This window comes from Sebastes umbrosus, chromosome 1, assembly GCF_015220745.1.
Source record: "Sebastes umbrosus isolate fSebUmb1 chromosome 1, fSebUmb1.pri, whole genome shotgun sequence".
Lineage (NCBI taxonomy): Eukaryota > Metazoa > Chordata > Actinopteri > Perciformes > Sebastidae > Sebastes > Sebastes umbrosus.
Window position 1 is genome coordinate 161,682 of NC_051269.1, and position 25,473 is coordinate 187,154.

Consider the following 25,473-nt stretch of genomic DNA (forward strand, 5'->3'; position numbering starts at 1 on the left):
ATAAAGAGTACTCTTAATGGTACTTTAGTGAACTGGTAGTATAAAGAGTACTGTTAATGGTCCTTTAGTTAAGTGGTAGTATAAAGAGTACTCTTAAAGGTACTTTAATGAACTGGTAGTATAAAGAGTACTGTTAATGGTACTTTAATGAACTGGTAGTATAAAGAGTACTCTTAAAGGTACTTTAATGAACTGGTAGTATAAAGAGTACTGTTAATGGTACTTTAGTGTAGTGGTAGTATAAAGAGTACTCTTAAAGGTCCTTTAGTTAAGTGGTAGTATAAAGAGTACTCTTAAAGGCCCTTTAGTTAAGTGGTAGTATAAAGAGTACTGTTAATGGTTCTTTAATGACCTGGTAGTATAAAGAGTACTGTTCATGGTACTTTAGTGTAGTGGTAGCATAAAGAGTACTCTTAAAGGTACTTTAGTAACCTGGTAGTATAAAGAGTACTGTTAATGGTTCTTTAGTGAACTGGTAGTATAAAGAGTACTGTTAATGGTACTTTAATGAACTGGTAGTATAAAGAGTACTCTTAAAAGGTACTTTAGTATAGTATAGTGTAGTATAGTATATTATAGTGTAGTATAGTATAGTATAGTATATATACACACGTAGGCAAAATTGTTGGTACCCTTCCGTTAAAGAAAGAAAAACCCACAATGTTCACTGAAATAACTTGAAACTGACAAAAGTAATAATAAATAAAAATTCACTGAAAATTAACTAATGAAAATCAGATATTGCTTTTGAATTGTGGTTCAACAGAATCATTTTAAAAAACAAACTAATGAAACTGGCCTGGACAAAAATGATGGTACCCGTAACTTAATATTTAGTTGTACAACCTTTCGAGGCAATCACTTCAATCGAGTGATTTCTGTAACTCTCAATGAGACTTCTGCACCTGTCGACAGGTATTTTGGCCCACTCCTCGTGAGCAAACTGCTCTAGCTGTCTCAGGTTTGAAGGGTGCCTTCTCCGAATGCATGTTTCAGCTCCTTCCACAGATGTTCAATAGGATTTAGATCAGGGCTCATAGAAGGCCACTTCAGAATAGTCCAATATTTTGTTCTTAACCATTCTTGGGTGTTTTTAGCTGTGTGTTTTGGGTCATTATCCTGTTTGAGGACCCATGACCTGCAACTGAGACCAAGCTTTCTGACACTGGGCAGCACATTTCGCTCCAGAATGCCTTGATTGTGTTCAGATTTCATTGTACCCTGCACAGATTCAAGACACCCTGTGCCAGATGCAGCAAAGCAGCCCCAGAACATAACCAAGCCTCCTCCATGTTTCACATTAGGTACAGTGTTCTTTTCTTTGTATGCTTAATTTTTGCGTCTCTGAACATAGAGCTGATGTGACTTGCCAAAAAGCTCCAGTTTTGTCTCATCTGTCCAAAGGACATTCTCCCAGAAGCTTTGTGGCTTGTCAATATGCATTTTGGCAAATTCCAGTCTCGCTTTTTTATGATTTGCGTCCTCCTCGGTCGTCTTCCATTAAGTCTACTTTGGCTCAAACAGCGACGGATGGTGCGATCTGACACTGATGTACCTTGACCTTGGAGTTCACCTCTAATCTCTTTGGAAGTTGTTCTAGGCTCTTTGGTTACCATTCGTATTATCCGTCTCTTCGATTTGTCATCAATTTTCCTCTTGCGGCCACGTCCAGGGAGGTTGGCTACAGTCCCGTGGACCTTAAACTTCTGAATAATATGTGCAGCTGTAGTCACAGGAACATCAAGCTGCTTGGAGATGGTCTTTTAGCCTTCACCTTTAACATGCTTGTCTATAATTGTCCTTCTAACCTCCCGAGACAACTCTCTCCTTAGCTTTCTGTGGTCCATGTTCAGTGTGGTACACACCATGATACCAAACAGCACAGTGACTACTTTTCACCCTTTAAATAGGCAGACTGACTGATTACAAGTTTGAAGACACCTGTGATGCTAATTACAGGACACACCTTAGTTTAATATGTCCCTATGGTCAAATTATTTTACATCTTTTCTACGGGTACCATCATTTTTGTCCAGGCCAGTTTCATTAGTTTGTTTTTTAAAATGATTCTGTTGAACCACAATTCAAAAGCAATATCTGATTTTAATTAGTTAATTTTCAGTGAATTTTTATTTATTATTACTTTTGTCAGTTTCAAGTTATTTCAGTGACTATTGTGGGTTTTTCTTTCTTTAACGGAAGGGTACCAACAATTTTGCCTACGTGTGTATATAGTATAGTATAGTATAGTATAATAATGTATTTAAATGTATTATTTGAGTTAAATGTTGAAATGTTTCTGACCTGATTGAAACCCTGGAAATCAAAGCCTCCATCTGATTGGACGAGCTGATTGCCTGTCACACAGTTCCCGCCCCCTGCCTGACGACGCTCCTCCACCGCCTTAGCAACGAAGTACACCATGTTAAAGATGGTCCCAAAGACCGGAGATACCTGCAGACGAAAACACAGTACAATACTTTCATCATTCATTTATACTTCATTACATTTCAATAGTTTTAACTTTGATTTGATTTATTCATTCATCTAAATTCATCTGTATATAATATAAATATAATATAATATATATAAATTCATCTCAAATCAACAGATAAAGTTTTGTTTTTATTTTTACATGTTGAGTAAATGTTGTTTTTTTGTTGTGTAGTACTAGTTGCTGTGTAGTCGTAGTTCTGTATTTACCTCGGTGGCGGCCACAGCCGACCGGATCTCGCGGTTGATTTGCGCCTGACGAAAAGCTTCGTAGAAACTCCGGTCGGACGCCATGGTAACGGTCAGAACTCGAGCGAAACGGAGTTTTAATTTCCAGAAGACTCCTCATGATGGATTCAGCATTGAGTTTCTACAAAAAAATAGAATAAACAGTAAGTACTAGTACTGTTACCAGTATAAACAGTAAGTACTAGTACTAGTACTGGTACCAGTATAAACAGTAAGTACTAGTACTGGTACAAGTATAAACAGTAAGTACTAGTACTGTTACCAGTATAAACAGTAAGTACTAGTACTAGTACTGATACCAGTATAAACAGTAAGTACTAGTAGTGGTACCAGTATAAACAGTTAGTACTAGTACTGATACCAGTATAAACAGTTAGTACTAGTACTGATACCAGTATAAACAGTAAGTACTGGTACTGTTACCAGTATAAACAGTAAGTACTAGTACTGGTACCAGTATAAACAGTAAGTACTAGTAGTGGTACCAGTATAAACAGTAAGCACTAGTACTGGTAGTATAAAGAGTACTATTAATGGTACTTTAATGAACTGGTAGTATAAAGAGTACTGTTAATGGTACTTTAGTGAACTGGTAGTATAAAGAGTACTGTTAATGGTACTTTAATGAACTGGTAGTATAAAGAGTACTCTTAATGGTACTTTAGTGAACTGGTAGTATAAAGAGTACTGTTAATGGTACTTTAGTGTAGTGGTAGTATAAAGAGTACTGTTAATGGTACTTTAATGAACTGGTAGTATAAAGAGTACTCTTAAAGGTACTTTAATGAACTGGTAGTATAAAGAGTACTGTTAATGGTACTTTAGTGAACTGGTAGTATAAAGAATACTGTTAATGGTACTTTAATGACCTGGTAGTATAAAGAGTACTGTTCATGGTACTTTAGTGTAGTGGTACTATAAAGAGTACTGTTAATGGTACTTTAATGAACTGGTAGTATAAAGAGTACTCTTAAAGGTACTTTAGTGTAGTGGTAGTATAAAGAGTACTGTTAATGGTACTTTAATGAACTGGTAGTATAAAGAGTACTGTTAATGGTACTTTAGTGAACTGTTAGTATAAAGAGTACTGTTAATGGTACTTTAGTGAACTGGTAGTATAAAGAGTACTGTTAATGGTACTTTAGTTAAGTGGTAGTATAAAGAGCACTGTTAATGGTTCTTTAGTGAACTGGTAGTATAAAGAGTACTGTTAATGGTACTTTAGTGTAGTGGTAGTATAAAGAGTACTCTTAAAGGTACTTTAGTGTAGTGGTAGTATAAAGAGTACTCTTAAAGGTACTTTAGTGTAGTGGTAGTATAAAGAGTACTGTTAATGGTACTTTAGTGAACTGGTAGTATAAAGAGTACTCTTAAAGGTACTTTAATGAACTGGTAGTATAAAGAGTACTGTTAATGGTACTTTAGTGTAGTGGTAGTATAAAGAGTACTGTTAATGGTACTTTAGTGAACTGGTAGTATAAAGAGTACTGTTAATGGTACTTTAGTGAACTGGTAGTATAAAGAATACTATTAATGGTACTTTAATGACCTGGTAGTATAAAGAGTACTGTTAATGGTACTTTAATGAACTGGTAGTATAAAGAGTACTGTTGATGGTACTTTAGTGAACTGGTAGTATAAAGAATACTATTAATGGTACTTTAATGACCTGGTAGTATAAAGAGTACTGTTAATGGTACTTTAGTGTAGTGGTAGTATAAAGAGTACTGTTCATGGTACTTTAGTGTAGTGGTAGTATAAAGAGTACTGTTAATGGTACTTTAGTGAACTGGTAGTATAAAGAGTACTGTTAATGGTACTTTAATTAACTGGTAGTATAAAGAGTACTCTTAAAGGTACTTTAATGAACTGGTAGTATAAAGTGTACTGTTAATGGTACTTTAGTGAACTGGTAGTATAAAGAGTACTCTTAATGGTACTTTAGTGAACTGGTAGTATAAAGAGTACTGTTAATGGTACTTTAGTTAAGTGGTAGTATAAAGAGTACTGTTAATGGTTCTTTAGTGAACTGGTAGTATAAAGAGTACTGTTAATGGTACTTTAGTGTAGTGGTAGTATAAAGAGTACTCTTAAAGGTACTTTAGTTAAGTGGTAGTATAAAGAGTACTGTTAATGGTACTTTAGTTTAGTGATAGTATAAAGAGTACTGTTAATGGTACTTTAATGAACTGGTAGTATAAAGAGTACTGTTAATGGTACTTTAATGAACTGGTAGTATAAAGAGTACTCTTAAGGTACTTTAGTGTTGTATAGTATATTATAGTGTAGTAAAGTATAGTATAGTATAGTATATATATAGTATAGTATAGTGTAGTATAGTATATATATATATAGTATAGTATATATAGTATAGTATAGTATATATATATAGTATAGTATATATATATTATAGTATAGTATATATAGTATAGTATATTATAGTATAGTATAGTTATGTTCTAGTTCACAAAAACGTGGACTCAAAAGCAGCACACCACGAGAGTCTTTAAAGAGTGAACAAAAGAATATTTATTTTAACAAAAACAGGTTCCAGGTTGATCCAGGAGCAGAGTGCAGGAGTGAGCAGGCAGGTAGGTAGTAGCCACAGCTGGCAGATGAACAGACCTGAGCACAGAGCAAAACGAGGTAAGTCCAAATGATCCAAAAACGAGAGCAACAGCAAAAACAAGAGCAACAAATTTAGGGAGCCTGATTTAGGTAAATACCACGGAGGGTGACGGAACGATCTGGCGATGACTGGCAGGAAAACCGGGGTAGATATACTGCAGAGGTGTGTGTAGATTGGATGATTGTTCTCAGCTGCTCCAGCCGAGCCCGCCCAGAGGAGGAGGAGGAGGAAGAGGAAGGCCACACCCCTCAACACACTGACAAACTAGACAAACCAGGGGAAAACACACAAGAGACAAAAGGACAGGGAAACATAGGAAACAAAGTGCTAACGCTAAACTTTGTTGTCAAAGTATGCTTTATTTGTACAGCTGCCTAGTAACATTATACCGGTCATAGATAACGTATTTAATTGCTAAGTACCTTTCTGGACAAAAATATGTACAGCAATTTCATGTTATGCATATTTTAGTAAGTCCAAGACTATCAAGCCACGCACAATATGCTCACACCCTACTAAGATCTTTTGTTCTGCACTTTGGTGAGATATATGGCAACGATCAAATTGTTTATAATGTACATGCTTTTGGTCCATCTGGCAGGTGAAGTACAACAACATGGTTGCCTTGACTCATTTTCTGCATTTCCCTACGAATGTTATCTGCACAAGCTGAAAAAGCTAGTCAGAAAACCGGACTTTCCCCTTGCCCAAGTCATTTGTCGATTGTCAGAGAGGAGAATTCCAGACGCTCCTTTAGATAGTACCGCTTTTAAAAAACAACACTTTGTTGGGCCAATTGTATGTGGACTGTCAGTGAAAGCACAGTATGGTGAGATGGCTTGTGACAAGTGGACTGTTAAAGTTTCAACCGGGGATAACGTTTTTGTCATTGGAAATGATATTTGTCGCATACATAACATTGTAGAATGCAGTGATGGTGGTGTGTATGTACTATACAAAGAATTTTCAGAGAAGTCTGTTCTTCACATACCCATTCAACTCTGACTTTCTGAGTATTTACACAATTTCACAAACATCAGATACACTAAAGTGTGTTAAAGTTTCAGAGCTTGTTCAAAAATGTACTGTTTTGCCACATAGGGATGGTTTTGTAGCCATACCCCTATTTCATACATTTTAGGGATGTGTCATAAAAGGTTCCACAGCTCTGTCAGCTTTGTGTGTTTGTGAGTGTGTTGTATTAGTTGTATTAATAGGGATGCTAATTTTGAAAAACTTCTTAACCGATAACTGACCCTCATTAACTGTTAACCGACAAGATTTTTGCCTCACATGCAGCTGCAGTGTATGAGCACAACAGTCCCCAGTTCACCGTCCGGGAGTGTTAACTTAGCAGCCACGGTGCTGCATGTAGTGTCACGGACATGCAGACACTTTCCCAATAAAAGTCTCCACCGCACATTTAGTTTAGTTTAGCAGGTTGTCAGCTTTGTGTCTGCCCGGCGTAATGACACTCTGTCTGCCTGGATTAACACAGCCAAAACGGCTTGTTTTTTTACATTTTTCGTAGCTATTTCATCACTAAATTCACTTCTGAACATTTGAGGCGAGAAATAAACTGTGTAGATTTTGAATATATTATAGTTGTAGCTCTTGTAAAATAAGGGTCAGAGACTGTGACAAAAATTGACAGTGACTGCATCACCACAAACACGACAGTCTATGTGAAACTGGATAATAATTGACTGTAAGTACTTTGTATAAGTTGCTTGTCTTCAATGTGTACACCAAACCTGTGCCAAAAAAACCTTCAGAATGTTAATATGTTAGGAAATAATTAAAATGTTGTCAGAGAATAGAAATAAGTAAATTATTTCAGATAAGAGGAGCTTGATCATCAAAATTGGACCTTTCCTTTTGTTGGTACTCCATGCCACAGCAATTACTGATTAATATTGTTGGCTATAGAGGGTAATTGAGTAATCACTTAATTGTCTCAGAACTTCTTGGAACAGGAAGTTATATTTCTGTGATTAATGGTGTTGTTTGTTTTTTTTTCCTTCTCAGTTAACGATGTTCCATATAATAGAGTTTCTGGAGAGCAAAACTGTAGCAGTGGTGCCAGAAAACTGGTGCACTTACGGTGTCACCAATTATAAAAATGATGAAAGAGTCAACAGGGCAGTAAGGAAAGCTGAGGAGCCTGGACCTGACTGGCAGAGCTACGATGTCAGAGTTGTTAAGTCATGTGGTATGCTAATTCTCAAAAATATCTATATCTATAACTTTGTTCTTTTTTTATACTGTTACTTTGAAACTCAAGTGACGTGTGACACATTTCATTTTTAGATCATTACTTTGAGGCACGTCATCTTTTAAAAAAATCCCTGACGTGCAACACGTCAGATTTGCAGTCAGAAGAGGAAGAGGAGGAAGTTCAGTCAAAGAGAAGGCCAAAGCCGATGTAAGTATTAGGGGTCAGAAAAAAACTATGTATTGCTTTTTTTTTCTTTTCTTTTTTTTTTTTTACAATTCTGAAATAGATTTTTGTATAAATAGAACGGAGCTGACACTTCGATGACACAGCTGGTTGAAAATCGACTAAGCATCCCTTTAAGGCAGAACTGTGCATGCACAATATTCCTAACACAACCATCATGGCATTCTTGACCTTTTACACTAGTTTACAACTTGAGTTCTTTAGCCAGTGAAAACATATATGATATTATTAATAAGGGAGTCTGCAAATCAAGATAACATTATGTTGACAGCTGACCATGGTTATTTTTCCATCCCACTTTATAGTCATTTCTTTGGGGACTCGGATGATGACAGTGAGGAGGAAAGTCCTCAAAAAAAGAGAGCCAGAGGTCCAGCCAAACCCTCACCACAGCCACCAGCTCCCATTATCCCACCCCTACCTCGCTGTGTGCCAAGTAGCGTTACAGTTGCCCTTCCTCCACCCGTTGCTCCTCCTTCACCCACTCCACCAGCAGTAGAGCAAACCCCATCTTCAAGCCAGGTCTACAGACCTACCTGGCGAGGGGGAAGGTGTGGATCAGACACCATCACCTGTTCGGGTGAGCAATACCTCAAACGGCTATGAGATTCAAATTGAACCTTTCAATCATTGTACATTCGAATTGTTGAATCATAATCAAATCGTGGGTGCCAGTGAAGATTCACCCCTCTAGTAGATATGTATAACATTAATTTGATCTTTACCAAATCAAGGCTTCTTTGTGGTAAAGAAATAAGCAAAAATAAACATAACCATCTGCTAAGTTAAATCTTTCTTAATGAGTTGTCCAAAGCAGACTGACATTTTTTATACAATATATATATATATATATATATGTGTATGTATGTCATGTTCTGGCTGTGCCAGTCTTTCTTATTAGTTATGTTTTATGTGATTTTGGTTTGTGTTTGGTTTCTTTTATATCCTCATTTCAGTTTCCTGTTTTATTTTGTAATTCACTCCTCCTGTGTCTTGTCTGGTTTTACTTCCCTCCTTTGTTTGCTTTCCCGCCTTTTGTTGATTGTCTGCCCCGCCCTGATTTGTTTCACCTGTGTGTAATCATGTCTTGTATTTAAGCCTGTGTGTTCCCCTCTGCCCTTGTCGGTTCGTTTGTCTCTCCAGCCCCGTCTACATTGTCCTCCGTGTTCCTTGTTTCCTCCTGCTCTGATCCTGGTGTTCCTCGTGTTTCCCTGGTTTGTGATTTTTGGTTTTGGTCCTCTGTTTGGTTTTTGTTGTTTGTTTCTATTTGTTCTTTTGGTACTTGGTTCCCCTCCCTGCCTTTTGTTGTTTTGGATTTTTCAGCTCTATTTAAGCTCGCTTTTATTTCTAACTACCTGTCCTGCCTGTTACTCTGCGATTGGGTCCCCTTTGTAAACTCCTCATACGACAATGTATATATTATGGCAAGCCGTTCAGGAAATTATTATATATATAATGTGAAATTTGAGAATATTGAATGAAACTCTGAATATATTGAATGAAATCCTGAATATATGGAATGAAATCCTGAATATATAGAATGAACTCTGAATATATGGAATGAAATCCTGAATATATGGAATGAAATCCTGAATATATGGAATGAAATCCTGAATATATTGAATGAACTTTGAATATATGGAATGAAACTCTGAGAATATGGAATGGAATCTGACGTCATCACGGCGCTGCTGCTGTCTTGTGTTTTAGGTCATTACATTAATCATAATGAGCCGTCCTCTGAGCAGGACACATAACAAATACATCCATGGTCTGTATGCACGGCCGGCTGTGAGACGAGTGGTCAGGGACCGTCTACGAAGTGCATTGAATATTTTTCCCATTATAAATACACCAAAATTATGCAAAAGCACATTTTTCCAAATTAAGCGTTTTACTATATCCAGGAAGAGACCAGTGGTGATGTGTGAAGTGATTTTGGTATCACTACACTGTACAATAGTGGAGTTATTGAATATTTTTGTAGCAACTCTTTTCGGCGTTGCACTTCGTAGACGGTCCCTGACCACTCATCTTACAGCGGGCCCGCATACAGACCATGGACTAAAGGCTCGTAGTGATTAAAATGAGCTTGTAGCTCGTTATCTACCTCACTACGGTTAGAAAAGAGCCCTCGTTGGTGCTTTAACTACATTTCGTTTGAGTTATTGATCTGGGAAGTTTAAATCTGTCAATATTTTTCCAACTTTAGTGAACTAGTTCAGTTCCGCATTACTCTTCCATGATGCAAAAGTGAATAAACTCTTCATCTGTAGAACGGTGTTGAATATGTTTACCAGTATTATTTTGGCCTATGCTACACATATTCACCAGGGTGTTCATTATCTCCTCATTATTTAGGATTACTGATACTAGATTTCATGCTGACTCGCTCATAGTGACACACACGTCTAGCAGCACCAAGAGCTGTACAGATAATGACCTAAAACACAAGACAGGGCCGTGATGACGTCAGATGGAATGAACTCTGAATATATGGAATGAAATCCTGAATATATGGAATGAAACTCTGAGAATATGGAATGAATTTTGAATATATTGAATGAAATCCTGAATATATGGAATGAAACTCTGAGAATATGGAATGAAACTCTGAGAATATGGAATGAATTCTGAATATATTGAATGAAACTCTGAGAATATGGAATGAATCCTGAATATATGGAATGAAATCCTGAATATATGGAATGAAATCCTGAATATATGGAATGAAACTCTGAGAATATGGAATGAAATCCTGAATATATTGAATGAACCCTGAATATATTGAATGAAATCTTGAATATATTGAATGAACCCTGAATATATTGAATGAAATCTTGAATATATTGAATGAACCCTGAATATATTGAATGAAATCTGAATATATGGAATGAAATCTGACGTCATCAAGGTCATGCTGCCATCTTGTGTTTTAAGTCATTATCAGTACATATGTTGTTGCTGCAAGACGTGTGTAACTATGAGTGAGACAGCACGAAATCTAGTGTCAGCAATCCTCAGTAATGAGGAAATAATTAACACCCTGGCCAATGCGTGTACCACGGGCCAAAATAGTACTAGTAACCGTATTCAATACCGTTCTACGGATGAAGAGATGTATTCACTTTTTCATCGTGGAAGACCGAATGCAGGGATGAGCCTCACAGGCCAGGCAGTTCCCGTTCATCAGGCTAACTTTAACCAGAGTGGTCCAACAGCGCCCCTTCTCAGCGTTAATACAGAGAGGAACACACCATCAACTTCACAGATCCCCTTCGCAGCAGCCCCTATATACAACCTTCGCCCGTTCACTCGAAGGGGCCCAAGGAACAAGAGGTAACACTAGAATTGGATGCATTTGAAATGACGTTAAAGATAGTTTAACCAGGAATATCGCTCTCAGAGCCAGACTCTATTGACAGAAATAGTAATTTTACCGTTGCCAGGTTACTTCGGTCTTTTAAAGAATATTGTGTGACTTTTGTGTTGTGGTAAATGGTTAGTTCTGATCCAAACTAACCATTTAAAACACCAAAGTCACACAATAACACAAAACAAGCTAACCGATCGAGGCAGCGGTAGACCTGCAACTCCTCTGTAAGGTCAACATAGTCTGGTGGCTTATAACAGCCGTCTAGTCCCATATACTCCATCTAGCTAACATTTCTCAAAAGTCATTTGCGCTGCATTCAGCTGTTGCCTTCTTTTTTTGCAGTAATATTAGTAACGTTTTTAAATGATTGTCCTACGCTATGTAGTAACACTGGTATGATAGCCTATAGCCTAAATTTCAAAATAATTTGCATTGGTGCAAATCACCGCTGTATTCACACTGTATTTTTAATAACATTGCAGTAAAGTATGAAGTTACATAATTGAATTGTGTAGCATGGTAAGACACATTTCAGCCACAAGATAACTAAACTGCTGTTTAAAATAAATTCACTGCTATGTTTGTGAACAGGAAAAGATAAGTGAATATATATCAGCCTACACGTTTAATGTAGCCTATATAAATGTATAATTTGATGATATGAATGATAATAACAATACAATTAGTAGATAATGTACATGTGTTTACCGTGTGTAATGTAATTGAATATAGTGTAGCGACCCTGGTCAATGAAGCTACGAGACAGGAACTGGTTTCGCTGGTACTTTATTCCTCAGCTTGAACACAGTTTACTGTGGGCCGTAACCAACGCCAAAACAACAAAGCTAACTCTTTTACAGCGTAAATGCTGTGGCTAATGCTATCTACATTAGCAACTCACTTCTCATCTCCCGCTTCTCGTCTCTCACACAACCTACAAACTAACAGGAACAACAACAACCCTCCCTCCTAATGCCTCGGCCAATCACAGGTGGCTATCTCCACAAATCACTGTCAATGCTGCGTTCGCTGACATCATGTAAACCTGACTAACTACAGAAACAGAACTTTTAACTTAACAGTTGACCCCACTTCACCCAGTCCGTTACAATGGTTTGATTTTCTTTAATGTTTCTAAGGTTCCACGCACAGTTAAGCAGTTCTGTGGCTCATCCCTTCACCAGAGAGGTAATTCTCCTGCCAGACCATACATATACAGATGTGCCAAGGCGTGCCAGGAAAGCTTGGCTTTTTGAAAATGGACATATAAAATCTGCCTTGGAATTTGGCTGTGACTGGGACTCCGACAAAGTAATGCAGGCAATTATGGCAGCCTTCCAGACAATTGTGGAGGGATGCAGGTAAGCTTTTTGATCATGATATGTATGTTTTATGGTATTTGTATTTTTGCAATAATAACATGATATAGCCCACTGTTATAAGGTTAATTCGAAGTGTGTTCAAGTTAGTTGAACAGACTAACTGAAAAACTGACAGAATATAAATTTCTGTGTGCACATAAATTATGTATTGGAACTAAAAGCTTTCCATGTACTTTAGTGTAGTATTTTAGCTTTAACAAATGTTTCATATACAGTGTGCTTGTCATTTCCTCAGGTTACAGATCTTGATGCCATGCCACAACAAACTACTTGAGCCATCCCTTACCTCCAATCAGACTTTGAGTGGAGCCCTTGTCAAAAAACTGTTTCATCAGAAGTCCATTTATGTCAGGCCTGACAAGGTCATTTTAAGTGAGGAAAAAGAATCCGTAAGTAGTGCTTTTCAGTTACATGACAATGGCGATACTGTTTACACTGGATGTCTTTAAACACTGTTATTTGTAGTATCCTCTGACATAATTAAAAAGATTGTTACATTATTATGTTGTCATAGTGTATTAGATCCATTAAGTTTGTTGTGTTTATCTGCTTCAATTGACAGTCATGTTCTGATGAGGACAGTAGCCATACAAACAGCCGTGATGTCTCAGAAATATCGGACACTGACAAATGTGGTAAATATTTTTATCTACATTCATGCAAAGAAATTTAAATGATGTTGGTTCTGTCACGACTGGTTGTGCAAGGTAATTGGGATTGGACCCAAATGCAGATAGAGGAGGCAGCAGGAGGATTTTTTAGATATAGAGGAGTAATGTCTACCTGAGCAGAATGAAGTCTCTCTCCCTCTGTGTGTGTTGGAATCAGAGATTCTCTTTGCTTTGTTGACATAGCCGGGCCGGCCGTATTTGCTCAAAGTGACGGACTGTAGCTTTAATGGATGATAAAGTGGTGGAATCCGATTGTGTATTGGGCTGTAGCATATATTTGTTCAGCTTTAATCTGAGAGGGACAAAACACAGGAGCCAGCAACTAAAGATGGAAAATATATTTGAAGATTTAAAAAATATATCAAAGTGAGAGACATGATTGTAAACTCATAATCTGAATCCAGATTATTTAATGTGTTTGGGGACTTAAGGGTTGAATAGAGTAGATTTTAAATTGTAGACATCTTTGGGTCTCGGCTCAACAGCATTCAGTGACTTTATTGCAGCTACTTCAACAAATGTAGTCAATTTAAACACAGTCAGTGAAATGCTGTTAAAACCTGTTAAGACTATACGTAGCCTATTTAACTTTCAAACTCCATTCTGCAGCTGCACAATGTTTCAATATAAGACATTATTTAGGGTTCAAGGCCTGGAGGGGCAGATGCCTCAAATGTCTTCAGAAACATCTTGTAGTGTACCGTTAAGCAATAAAATGAGAAAGTCTGTGACACGGCCGCCATGTTGAAAACACTCGTGCCAATACCAAGCACCGCCCACCAGCTAGAGCAAACTTTCTCATTTTACAGCTAAACGGCACACTACAAGATGTTTCTGAAAACATTTAAGGAGAGAAACAGGCATTGCAGTAACAGAACATTGATTCATATTTGATCAGCGCTGCCTAGTTTGACTGTTTGAGTTTTGCAAGCAGTGATTGACAGCTGCTGTAGAGATTTCTCGGCTCTGATTGGTTGTTTTCCTTCGGGCACGTTGAAATTTTGCAGAGATTGAAGTCTCTCTCCCTCTGTGTGTGTTGGATTCAGAACTTCTCTGTGCTTTTAGTGCATGTGAGCGTGCCTCACTGGCTAGCTCATGGCCGCCGCTCAGCACTGCTCTCATACGGCGGTTACAGCTGATGACATCGTCCCAACCTACGGCGTCATTGTGGGAGCGTAGCACCCACCCTCCAGTTACCCCCCAAGTTAACACTGTTAGTTCTGTCAGCACTGTCGCTGTTGTTTTCACTGCTAGCACCGTTAGCTGCGAGGTGCCGGCTCAGCCGTCGCCATGTTGAGAGCCGTGCTGAGGAGATAGAAATGCTCCGAATTGCGGAGCACCTTTAAGGGACCTCATTTCTATCATTGAGTAAAGTGACTAAGTGACATATTTTATGAATATTTAATATTATATTTAATGCATAACAATAACAACTGATAAACCGTTCAATTAACTCAAATAGTGAACACAATAACTACAGGATGTTTGTGTAAATTAGTGATTTTTGATGATGGGATCATATTAAATACATTATATCTTAAATAATAATCCAAACCTTGAAAATAATAATTATAAAAAAGATTTTTGATGATTCTTTTCACAGAAATGAATTAAATGCAGATAGATGCAGCCCCCCTGTGAAGCTTTGGCGACCCTTAATGGGGGTCGGGACCCCCAGGTTGGGAACCAGTGGTTTATATGTACCATAAATACATTAAAATTACAATTAAATTAGGTTTGTCAATTGATACAAATATTTAATCGTTATTAATCGCAAATTATTCACACATTTTTTTATCTGTTCAAAATGTACCTTAAAGGGAGATTTGTCAAGTATTTAATACTCTTATCAACATGGGAGTGGGCAAATATGCTGCTTTATGCAAATGTATGTATATATTTATTATTGTAAATCAATTAACAACACAAAACAATGACAGATATTGTCCAGAAACCCTCACAGGTACTGCATTTAGCATAAAACAATATGCTCCAATCATAACATGGCAAACTGCAGCCCAACAGGCAACAACAGCTGTCAGTGTGTCAGTGTGCTGACTTGACTATGATTTGCCCCAAACTGCATGTAAATAAAAATAATGCTTAATGCTGGTTTAAGGGAATTTAATTACTCACCCTTCTTACATCACTTCTGCATGTCACTTAATTGTGTAACTCTCTTTTTTTTATATTTTAACAGTGGAAAACGATGTCTCTCTGGAGGATATTCTTATTTTCTTCACTGGATGTGACAGCATTCCAGCTCTGGGTTTCTCTCCAAGGCCAAGCCTGGAGTTCATCACCAACTTCCGATTTCCAGTGGCCAATACTTGCGAGATAATTCTTCGCATACCAGTTCATACCACAAACACTGCATTCAAATCCGATATGGATTTCGGAATACGCAATGCCCCAGGATTTGGAAGAGCGTAAGACGCAATGTAGAGCTAGGGTTATGTTGAGTTGTTTTTTGTTGTTGTTATTGATAGTGTTATTTACTTTTGTTCTTCCATGAGGCTAACACGCTAAAGTTGGGTTAAATTTTGGCGAGGAAAAACTGGCATGGCCATTTGTCAAGGTGTCTCCTTGACCTCTGACCTCAAGATATGTGGCTGAAAATGGGTTCTATGGGTACCCACGAGTCTCCCCTTTACAGACATGCAGTTTTTTGAATGCAGTATACATGTTATTTTTGCCTATTCTAAAAATGTAAAACATATTATACATAACATACTATGTAAAACATAGTGTGAAAACATTGAGTTCCAGTTTTGGCCCTCCAAGGGAAAAGTTTGGGCACCCTTGATCTAAAGGTTTTGGTAAAGCCTTCTAAAAATAAAGGGTTCTATGTTCCTGCTTTGCATGTTCTGGCTTGTTGTCCTTTTAGTGTCTATCAGTGCCACATGATGAACAGCAAACAACAAATTACTTAGCAGACTAAGTATTTCTTTGAAGCAGGTTATATGCTGCGAAAAAAAGTTCTATCCCATGATTTCCATCATCAATCAAGGGATTAATTGGCCTTAACTCAACGTCCCACTGTTGGTAATCATAAGGGCGTTGCACATGAAAATGATTGACTGGTCTTTGATGCTGAGGAAGTTGGAGCATTCCAACTGTCCACAGTTGTAGTGGGGACCTACTGTCCATTGTCCTTAAGCTGTGGTGGTTCCACTGGCTTACAAACTCATCCACAGATCTGTTTATTCTTGGAAGGTAAACATGGTGAAGAGCCCTAATGTGAAGTGGGTCAGTGCTATCTAAAATTTCAACGTTTTCCATAAAGAGGAAAAGGTCTTTGAAGTATGCTGACACCACCCTGTTTACCTCTCTCCACAATCTTTCAATTCTTTGATTATGGACATTACGTCCAACCATAAAACTTCCTCTGTTTGCCCCTCGATTTTCAATCATAAAGCGTGCAACATCCATATTCTCACTACCAGCATCACTCCTGACATGATGCGGGAGTCCAAATCGATGAACAGCATCCTGGAAAAGTTGCACGGCAGTTGACGCTCTGTTGTCTGTGCAACATCTCAGGTAGGTAATGCAGCGACTATAGCCATCAACTCCTCCGTGGAACACAAATCCCCATGGATTTAATTTGTGGTTTGTATCCATATGCCTGCAATAAGAATACATTTATTATTATTATTATTATTATTATTATTATTATTATTGTAAACCACACTGGATGTACATACAAATATAACTTCTTTGGCTTTGCTGTCCTACTTTTTTTCTATCAGGCCTTTTCTACTTCTTACAAAAGTATATAAGGTAGCATTTTACATTACAACTCTTTAATAACATAGTGAAGTAATAATTTGTAATACTATGTAATTAACAAAGTAATAACCAGATAATAGCTTGGTATTAACAATGGGTATATCTGGGTATTATTAGACTGAAATTTATGTAACAGGGTAATAAGGGACCAAAAACAAAGGGTAATAATGGGGGAAACACAAAGATAGCAATGAGGAAAAACTATTTATTAATAGTAAAGTAATATTTTGGTAACAATATGTTAACCTGCTAAAAAAATGGTTATATCAGTGCAATACTTGGATTAAAAAATGATAATATGGCAGCATTAATGGGTTAATAACCTGATAACAATGAGGTAATATAGGTTGATGTTTTCAAAATATTATTGGGTATCAGCGTAATACCTAAATCACATGAAAATTTCATCACCATGATGGCATATTATTTATTTATTTATCATAGTTTTGGTCCTCAAAATTCTTACATCAATCTTCATTACTTGCTTCATTGACCAGCTCGGGAGTAATGACTGAAATGTTAATCAAATTTACAAAACAACACCTACCACACTTGATTTGGGATAGAGACATTGTAGACCCTCCGTTGAATTGCCCTTCGTCCTCTTAAGGCTCTTCCCACTGGATCTACTGTTCTTAATCGCTCTCGCACTCGCCATCGCTGAACTCTGATCCCTCTCCCTCTCAAACTGCCAGTGATGTAAGTCTCTCCTGAGCCAGGGGTTTGTCTAAGAACCTCCGTAAGAAGACGATCAAGATCATCATTTGAAATGTTGGTGAAACTCCCATAGTCAACTAAACCAAGTTGTGTCCTGTGGTTGTACAAGTGTTCGAATGTTTACAGACAGCATTTGAGATATGGCCATCCAGCTAAATCCTAAATCCCGCATGTGAGTCAGCTGAGCAGCTGGTATGTTGTACCTTTTAAGGAGAAAAAAAAAGTGTTAAATGTGCATACAAATACTCTGTTACATGTAAAAGTCCTGCATTGAAAATGTAACCTAAGTAAAAGTACAAAAGTATTAGTATCAAAATATATTTTACCAAAAGTAAAAGTACTCATTATGCAAAATGGCCGATTTCATAATAATAATAATAATAAATAAATAATAATAAATATGCTTATAGGGCTATTATATTCAGGAGTGGACAGCAATGAAGTACATCTACTTGAGTACTGTACTGATGTACATTTGGAAGCTTATGACTTTTACTCCACTACATTTGAAAGACAAATATTGTACTTTTGACTACACTACATTTTTATGAAGGTTCCCCTTTACTTGTTACTTGGAAACATAGCTTTTTAGTCAGTGGACAAATATTCTTTCCTTTTATAAAATGTGATGGGCCATATATTTGGCACAGGAGAAAAAAACAATCACAGTAAACTACTGCTCCTACGCTGTCAGTGAATTTCAAAGTGCTAGCAGCATTTTTTTGAACAGTTCAATTTGAACTTGGCCATGGTATTGATTATAATATAATACTCACTCAAGTAAGGTACAAGTACCTCAAATTTGAAAGTACTTGAGTAAATGTAGTTACTTTCCACCACTGCACAATACATTGAATTAATCATCTTGTTTGCAACTTCTTGATTGTACATGTACCATGTATTAAAGTTGGCCTGCATCAACCTCCATCCCCATACACTTGTTTCCATTTATATCACTTACCTTGGCCTTCCTCTCTGAGATGCAGAATGTGTGCCCATACCATGCGCTTGCATATCAGCTTCCACCTGAAAGTCTACTTCAGCCGACATCTCCCGAAGGGACTCGTAAATTCCTTCAAGAATGATGCTTAATCTTCTTTCAGCAAGGTTTTGTTGAACATGATTACTCATAAGCACTACGAATGTCTCAATAATGGAAATATGATCCTCAAGGTGACGGGATAAAGATTCCAAACTGTTTGTGTCGTTCGGAATATTACCAGCTGTTGCAGAAAAGTTTTCCAGTTCAACAAAGTATTGGAATATTTCATCTGATGCCATTTTGTAACGTCAGGGAATTCAGAAAGGTATCACTGATGTCAGGATATGACTATAGATTATGGTTTCTCAAGACTTTATTCATTATTCTCAAATTTCCGTCAATATATCATGACTTTCATTCCATATTCTCAGAGTTTCATTCCATATATTCAGAATTCATTCCATATATTCAGGATTTCATTCCATATATTCAGGATTCATTCCATATATTCAGGATTCATTCCATATTTTCGGAGTTTCATTCAATATATTCAGAGTTCATTCAATATATTCAGGATTCATTCCATATATTCAGAATTCATTCCATATTCTCAGAGTTTCATTCCATATATTCAGAATTCATTCCATATATTCAGAATTCATTCCATATATTCAGGATTCATTCCATATATTCAGGATTTTATTCAATATATTCAGAATTCATTCCATATATTCAGAATCCATTCCATATATTCAGAGTTTCATTCAATATATTCAGAATTCATTCCATATTCTCAGTTTCATTCCATATATTCAGGATTTCATTCCATATTCTCAGAGTTTCATTCAATATATTCAGAATTCATTCCATATTCTCAGAGTTTCATTCCATATATTCAGGATTCATTCCATATTCTCAGAGTTTCATTCAATATATTCAGAATTCATTCCATATTCTCAGAGTTTCATTCCATATTCTCAGAGTTTCATTCCATATATTCAGGATTTCATTCAATATATTCAAAATTCATTCCATATTCTCAGAGTTTCATTCCATATATTCAGGATTTCATTCCATATATTCAGAGTTCATTCCATCTGACGTCATCACGGCCCTGCTGCTGTCTTGTGTTTTAGGTCATTATCCGTACAGCTCTTGGTACTGCTAGACGTGTGTGTCACTATGAGCGAGTCAGCATGAAATCTAGTATCAGTAATCCTAAATAATGAGGAGATAATGAACACCCTGGTGAATATGTGTAGCATAGGCCAAAATAATACTGGTAAACATATTCAACACCGTTCTACAGATGAAGAGTTTATTCACTTTTGCATCATGGAAGAGTAATGCGGAACTGAACTAGTTCACTAAAGTTGGAAAAATATTGACAGATTTAAACTTCCCGGATCAATAACTCATAAATGAAATGTAGTTAAAACACCAACAAGGGCTCTTTTCTAACCGTAGTGAGGTAGACAACGAGCTACAAGCTCATTTTAATCACTACGAGCCTTTAGTCCATGGTCTGTATGCGGGCCCGCTGTGAGACGAGTGGTCAGTGACCGTCTACGAAGTGCAACGCCGAAAAGAGTTGCTACAAAAATATTCAATAACTCCACTATTATACAGTGTAGTGATACCAAAATCACTTCACACATCACCACTGGTCTCTTCCTGGATATAGTACAACGCTTAATTAGGAAAAATGTGCTTTTGCATAATTTTGGTGTATTTATAATGGGAAAAATATTCAATGCACTTCGTAGACGGTCCCTGACCACTCGTCTCACAGCCGGCCGTGCATACAGACCATGGATGTATTTGTTATGTGTCCTGCTCAGAGGACGGCTCATTATGATTAATATAATGACCTAAAACACAAGACAGCAGCAGCGCCGTGATGACGTCAGATTCCATTCCATATATTCAAAGTTCATTCAATATATTCAGGATTTCATTCCATATATTCAGGATTTCATTCCATATATTCAGGATTTCATTCCATATATTCAGAGTTCATTCAATATATTCAGGATTTCATTCCATATATTCAGGACTTCATTCAATATATTCAGAGTTCATTCAATATATTCAGAGTTTCATTCAATATATTCAGGATTTCATTCAATATTCTCAAATTTCACATTATATATATAATAATTTCCTGAACGGCTTGCCATAATATATATATATATATATATATATATATATATGTATATGTGTGTATGTATGTATGTATATATATATATATATATATGTATATGTGTGTATGTATGTATGTATATATATATATATATATGTGTGTGTATGTATGTATGTATGTATATATGTATATATGTATGTATGTATGTATATATGTATGTATGTATGTATGTATGTATATATGTATGTATGTATGTATGTATGTATATATGTATGTATGTATATATGTATGTATATATGTATGTATGTATATATGTATGTATGTATATATGTATGTATATATGTATGTATGTATGTATATATATATATATGTATATATATATGCATATATATATATATGCATATATATATATGTATATGTATTTATATGTATGTATATATATGTATGTATATATATATATATGTATGTATATATATATATATGTATGTATCTATTTCTACTATTTATGGAAGCATATCCTTTTTCCAGTAACACCTATTCAATGCATTTACAGTCTAATGACCTCTGTTTTTAGATTATTTTTTGCCTTTTTCCCTTTATTAGATAGTCAGGACAGATGTGCTGGAAAGGGGGAGAGAGAGGGGTTAACATGCAGCAAAGGGCCGCAGGTCAGATTTGAACCAGGGCCAAGGTGGACTCTGCCTTAAGGCAGACTGGTTATAAGAAGTATTCAAGCTTTTATAGAGCGATCTAGATGTTGGTCAGCTAGATTTTTGATATTTCTGTGGCTAGTTTTGGCCAGAGCTATTTTTAATAAGGGATCCGGAACGGGTCCGGACCGGATGAGCCACTTCATGAACGGGTCCAAATCAGATCCGGGCCGGATGAGCTGCTTAATGAACGGGTCCAAATCGGACCCGTTCATTAATGGACGGATGAGCTCATTTGTGAGCGGATACGGGCAGTGTCCGGGCCGGATCTGGTCTGGATCCGTGATCCGTATCCGTTACGGATCCGTATCCGTTACGGATCCGTCCCGTCGTGCAAGTGGACTCCTATAACACGATGGTAATAACACGGTAATAACAAGGTAATAACACGGTCATAACACGATGGTAATAACAGGACGGTAATAACACTATGGTAACAACACAATGGTAATAACACGGTAATAAAAAGGTAATAACACGATGGTAATAACACGGTAATAACACGGTTATAACACGGTAATAACACGATGATAATAACACGGTAATAACAAGGTAATAACACGGTCATAAAACGATGGTAACAACACGATGGTAATAACACGGTAATAACACGGTTATAACACGATGGTAATAACACGGTAATAACACGATGGTAATAACACGGTAATAACACGGTAATAACACGGTAATAACACGGTTATAACAAGGTAATAACACGGTAATATCACGATGGTAATAACACGGTAACAACACGATGGTAAGAACACGGTAATAACATGGTAATAACATGGTTAAAACACGGTAATAACACAATGGTTATAACACGGTAATAACACGGTAATAACACAGTAATAACACGATGGTAATAACACGATGGTAATAACACGATAATGACAGGGTAATAACACAATGGAAATAACACGATGGTAATAACACGGTAATAACAAGGTAATAACACGGTAATAACAATGTAATAACACGGTCATAACATGATGGTAATAACAGGATGGTAATAACACTATGGTAACAACACAATGGTAATAACACGGTAATAAAACGGTAATAACACGATGGTAATAACACGGTAATAACACGGTAATAACACGGTTATAACACGGTAATAACACGATGGTAATAACACGGTAATAACATGGTTAAAACACGGTAATAACACAATGGTTATAACACGGTAATAATACGATAATAACTCGATGGTAATAACACAATGGAAACAGGGTAATAACACGGTTATAACACGGTTATAACACGGTAATAACACGATGGTAATAACACGGTTACAACATGGTAATAACACGGTAATAACACGGTTATAACACGGTAATAACACGATTATGACACGGTAATAAGACGATGGTAATAACACGGTAATAACACGATGGTAATAACGCGGTAATAACACGGTTATAACACGGTTATAACACGGTAATGACACGGTTATAACATGGTAATAACACGGTAATAACACGATGGTAATAACACGGTTACAACATGGTAATAACACGGTAATAACACGGTTATAACACGGTAATAACACGGTTATGACACGGTAATAAGACGATGGTAATAACACGGTAATAACACGATGGTAATAACGCGGTAATAACACGGTTATAACACGGTTATAACACGGTAATAACACGATGGTAATAACACGGTAATAACACGGTCATAACATGGTAATAACACGGTAATAACACGATGGTAATAACACGGTAATAACACGGTTACAACATGGTAATAACACGGTTATAACACGGTTATGACATGGTAATAAGACGATGGTAATAACACGGTAATAACACGATGGTAATAACGCGGTAATAACACGGTTATAACACGGTAATAACACGGTAATAACACGATGGTAATAACACTACCGCGTTATAACCGTGTTATTACCGTGTTATTACCATTGTGTTATTACCGTGTTATTACCGTGTTATAACCATCGTGTTATTACCGTGTTATTACCGTGTTATAACCATTTTATTACCGTGTTATAGTAATAACTCGGTAATAAAATGGTTATAACACGGTAATAACACGGTAATAACAAGATGGTAATAACACGATGAATAACACGGTAATAACACGGTAATAACACGATGGTAAAAAGTTCCGTTTACAGGTAAGTCAATGGTTAGCGTCTTCAGTAAACTCTCATTTAAATGATGGATTTCGTTTTTTATAATGTTAGCCCACTACAGCAAACATTTCTGGTGTTAAACCGTACCTGCTTTTCAAGTCCCAACGTTCAACAGTAGACCTATGGACTGGATCAGGTAAGTAACTTTAGTTGACGATTAGCATCTCTCAGTAAAACCTCTTTTAAATGATAACGTTAGCTTTTATTCCCTATACCCACTATGTGGACAATGTAGTGTATAAAAGGGCATTAGCTTGACATGTCACTTGTTGATCTGCTACCAATGTTACAGTGTGTGGACCATAATCTAATACATCTATGTAATATATCTAATAAATCTAGTAATAATATGTGGATACTCTAGTGTATAAAAGAGCATTAGCTTGAAATGTCACTTGTTGATGTGCTACTAACGTTACAGTGTGTGGACCATAATCTAATACATCTATCTAATATATCTTATACATCTAATAATAATGTTTGCCTTGACCTAACATTATATGTTACCAACCATTTCAAATCTTGACCTCCAAATCTATTTGGCATCCAAAAACAATTCATCACTCATTAATCAATAGGTAATTAACTCCTATCCAGTGTTTCAGAGGTGAGGGAGGCTGTAATCATTTGTGCCTGCTGCCAAAATACCATGGTATTCAACATGGGAGAATATAACAACTACAATGGTTTCTCTCAGTGTGTTTTTTTGACTCCAGTGTTATCTGTAAGGCAAATCCATGAGCCAAACATTTGCCAAAGGTAAGAAAAGCTAAAAAGTGGATAAAATGACAGATGCATGGGAGTCAGTATTGCAGGTCCAGGAGTTATGAGTTATGAGAAGAAGCTGTAATCAGGGTTTAGCAGTTGTCATTATGCTCTGACACTTTCTCCTCTTCTTTGCTGTGTGCTAAAAGGGTATTAATGACCTGTTATATATATTAACATTCATTTTTATATTAGTGATTAATATATCATTATAATACAATAACAATCATGTTGTTGTTGCTGCTGTTGTTGTAGCATTGCTCTTTAAGTTTTTCAATTACCTAACTAGGGATGGCGACCCCAGTCATCTGGATCCTCAACCCAGATGCCCCCAAGGATCGCCAACAGGCTGTGGTGATCGCGACCAAAGAGGCCCGGTGCTATCGGGAGAAGAAGCCGGTGTTCCCCAACCCTCCACAGGAGCTGCTCAACCAGACCACTGCCTTGGCTCACGCAGAGAGGCTCCTTCGAGCAGAGGGCATCCCCGCGCCATCGCGTCAGCAGTGCCTTGGAAAGCTGGTGTTGCCGTTCGGCCATTATGTGAATGCCCCATTTTACTGGCTTGTGGTCAATCCAGGGTTTCTCTGTCTGGCTGTGAGCACGTTCACCTGAACGGGGAGGTGTTTGCAGCACTTGACCAATCACAGACATGGACAAGTCTACTGACTACAGACAGACAGGCAGAGCGGCACATTTAACAAAGGAAGAAACTATATTAGACAAATATGAAGAAGTTAAACACTTAATCCAGACTATTAGTAACACAGTTGAAGCTTCCAAACCCAGGAAGAACAGCTGGAAAAAGAAAAACTCCCGATGTGTGAATGCGTAAATTAACAGACTTATTAATTTAACGGAACATTCAAAAGTCAGATGTACTCATCTAAATATAAATGACTTTATAGAGTGTAATAGATGAATGAATTATTCATCTTT

The 25,473-nt window shown here is 36.9% G+C and overlaps 2 protein-coding genes and 2 long non-coding RNA genes across 4 annotated transcripts; 3 read left to right on the top strand and 1 right to left on the bottom strand.

Annotated features, from left to right (window-relative positions):
- Positions 1–7,403: 7,403 nt before the first annotated feature.
- On the top strand, positions 7,404–8,675 carry LOC119498402 (formin-like protein 8). Its single transcript, XM_037787265.1, has 3 exons — positions 7,404–7,583; positions 7,682–7,796; positions 8,138–8,675. Exons 1-3 carry the CDS (start codon positions 7,406–7,408, stop codon positions 8,436–8,438), a joined length of 594 nt encoding a protein of 197 aa, XP_037643193.1. The 5' UTR covers positions 7,404–7,405; the 3' UTR covers positions 8,439–8,675.
- Positions 8,676–9,463: 788 nt separating this feature from the next.
- LOC119498408 lies at positions 9,464–20,370 on the top strand. Its single transcript, XR_005209114.1, has 2 exons — positions 9,464–9,542; positions 19,889–20,370. It is a non-coding gene; the product is annotated as an uncharacterized LOC119498408 (long non-coding RNA).
- LOC119498411 lies at positions 10,104–20,668 on the bottom strand. The gene is made up of 2 exons (XR_005209115.1): positions 20,624–20,668; positions 10,104–10,275 (listed from the first exon to the last, which is right to left on the bottom strand). It is a non-coding gene; the product is annotated as an uncharacterized LOC119498411 (long non-coding RNA).
- On the top strand, positions 10,957–13,864 carry LOC119498395. Its single transcript, XM_037787251.1, has 4 exons — positions 10,957–11,171; positions 12,348–12,569; positions 12,826–12,979; positions 13,153–13,864. Exons 1-4 carry the CDS (start codon positions 10,990–10,992, stop codon positions 13,261–13,263), a joined length of 669 nt encoding a protein of 222 aa, XP_037643179.1. The 5' UTR covers positions 10,957–10,989; the 3' UTR covers positions 13,264–13,864.
- Positions 20,669–25,473: the final 4,805 nt, after the last annotated feature.

Excerpts from the sequence above, each read along its gene's own strand:
- LOC119498402 (XM_037787265.1), top strand. The coding sequence starts at position 7,406 with ATGTTCCATATAATAGAGTTTCTGGAGAGCAAAACTGTAGCAGTGGTG. Across the intron at positions 7,584-7,681 it reads CAGAGTTGTTAAGTCATGTG|ATCATTACTTTGAGGCACGT; the intron begins GTATGCTAATTC and ends TTTCATTTTTAG. Across the intron at positions 7,797-8,137 it reads AAGAGAAGGCCAAAGCCGAT|TCATTTCTTTGGGGACTCGG; the intron begins GTAAGTATTAGG and ends CCCACTTTATAG.
- LOC119498395 (XM_037787251.1), top strand. The coding sequence starts at position 10,990 with ATGAGCCTCACAGGCCAGGCAGTTCCCGTTCATCAGGCTAACTTTAAC. Across the intron at positions 12,570-12,825 it reads ACAATTGTGGAGGGATGCAG|GTTACAGATCTTGATGCCAT; the intron begins GTAAGCTTTTTG and ends TCATTTCCTCAG. Across the intron at positions 12,980-13,152 it reads TAAGTGAGGAAAAAGAATCC|TCATGTTCTGATGAGGACAG; the intron begins GTAAGTAGTGCT and ends TTCAATTGACAG.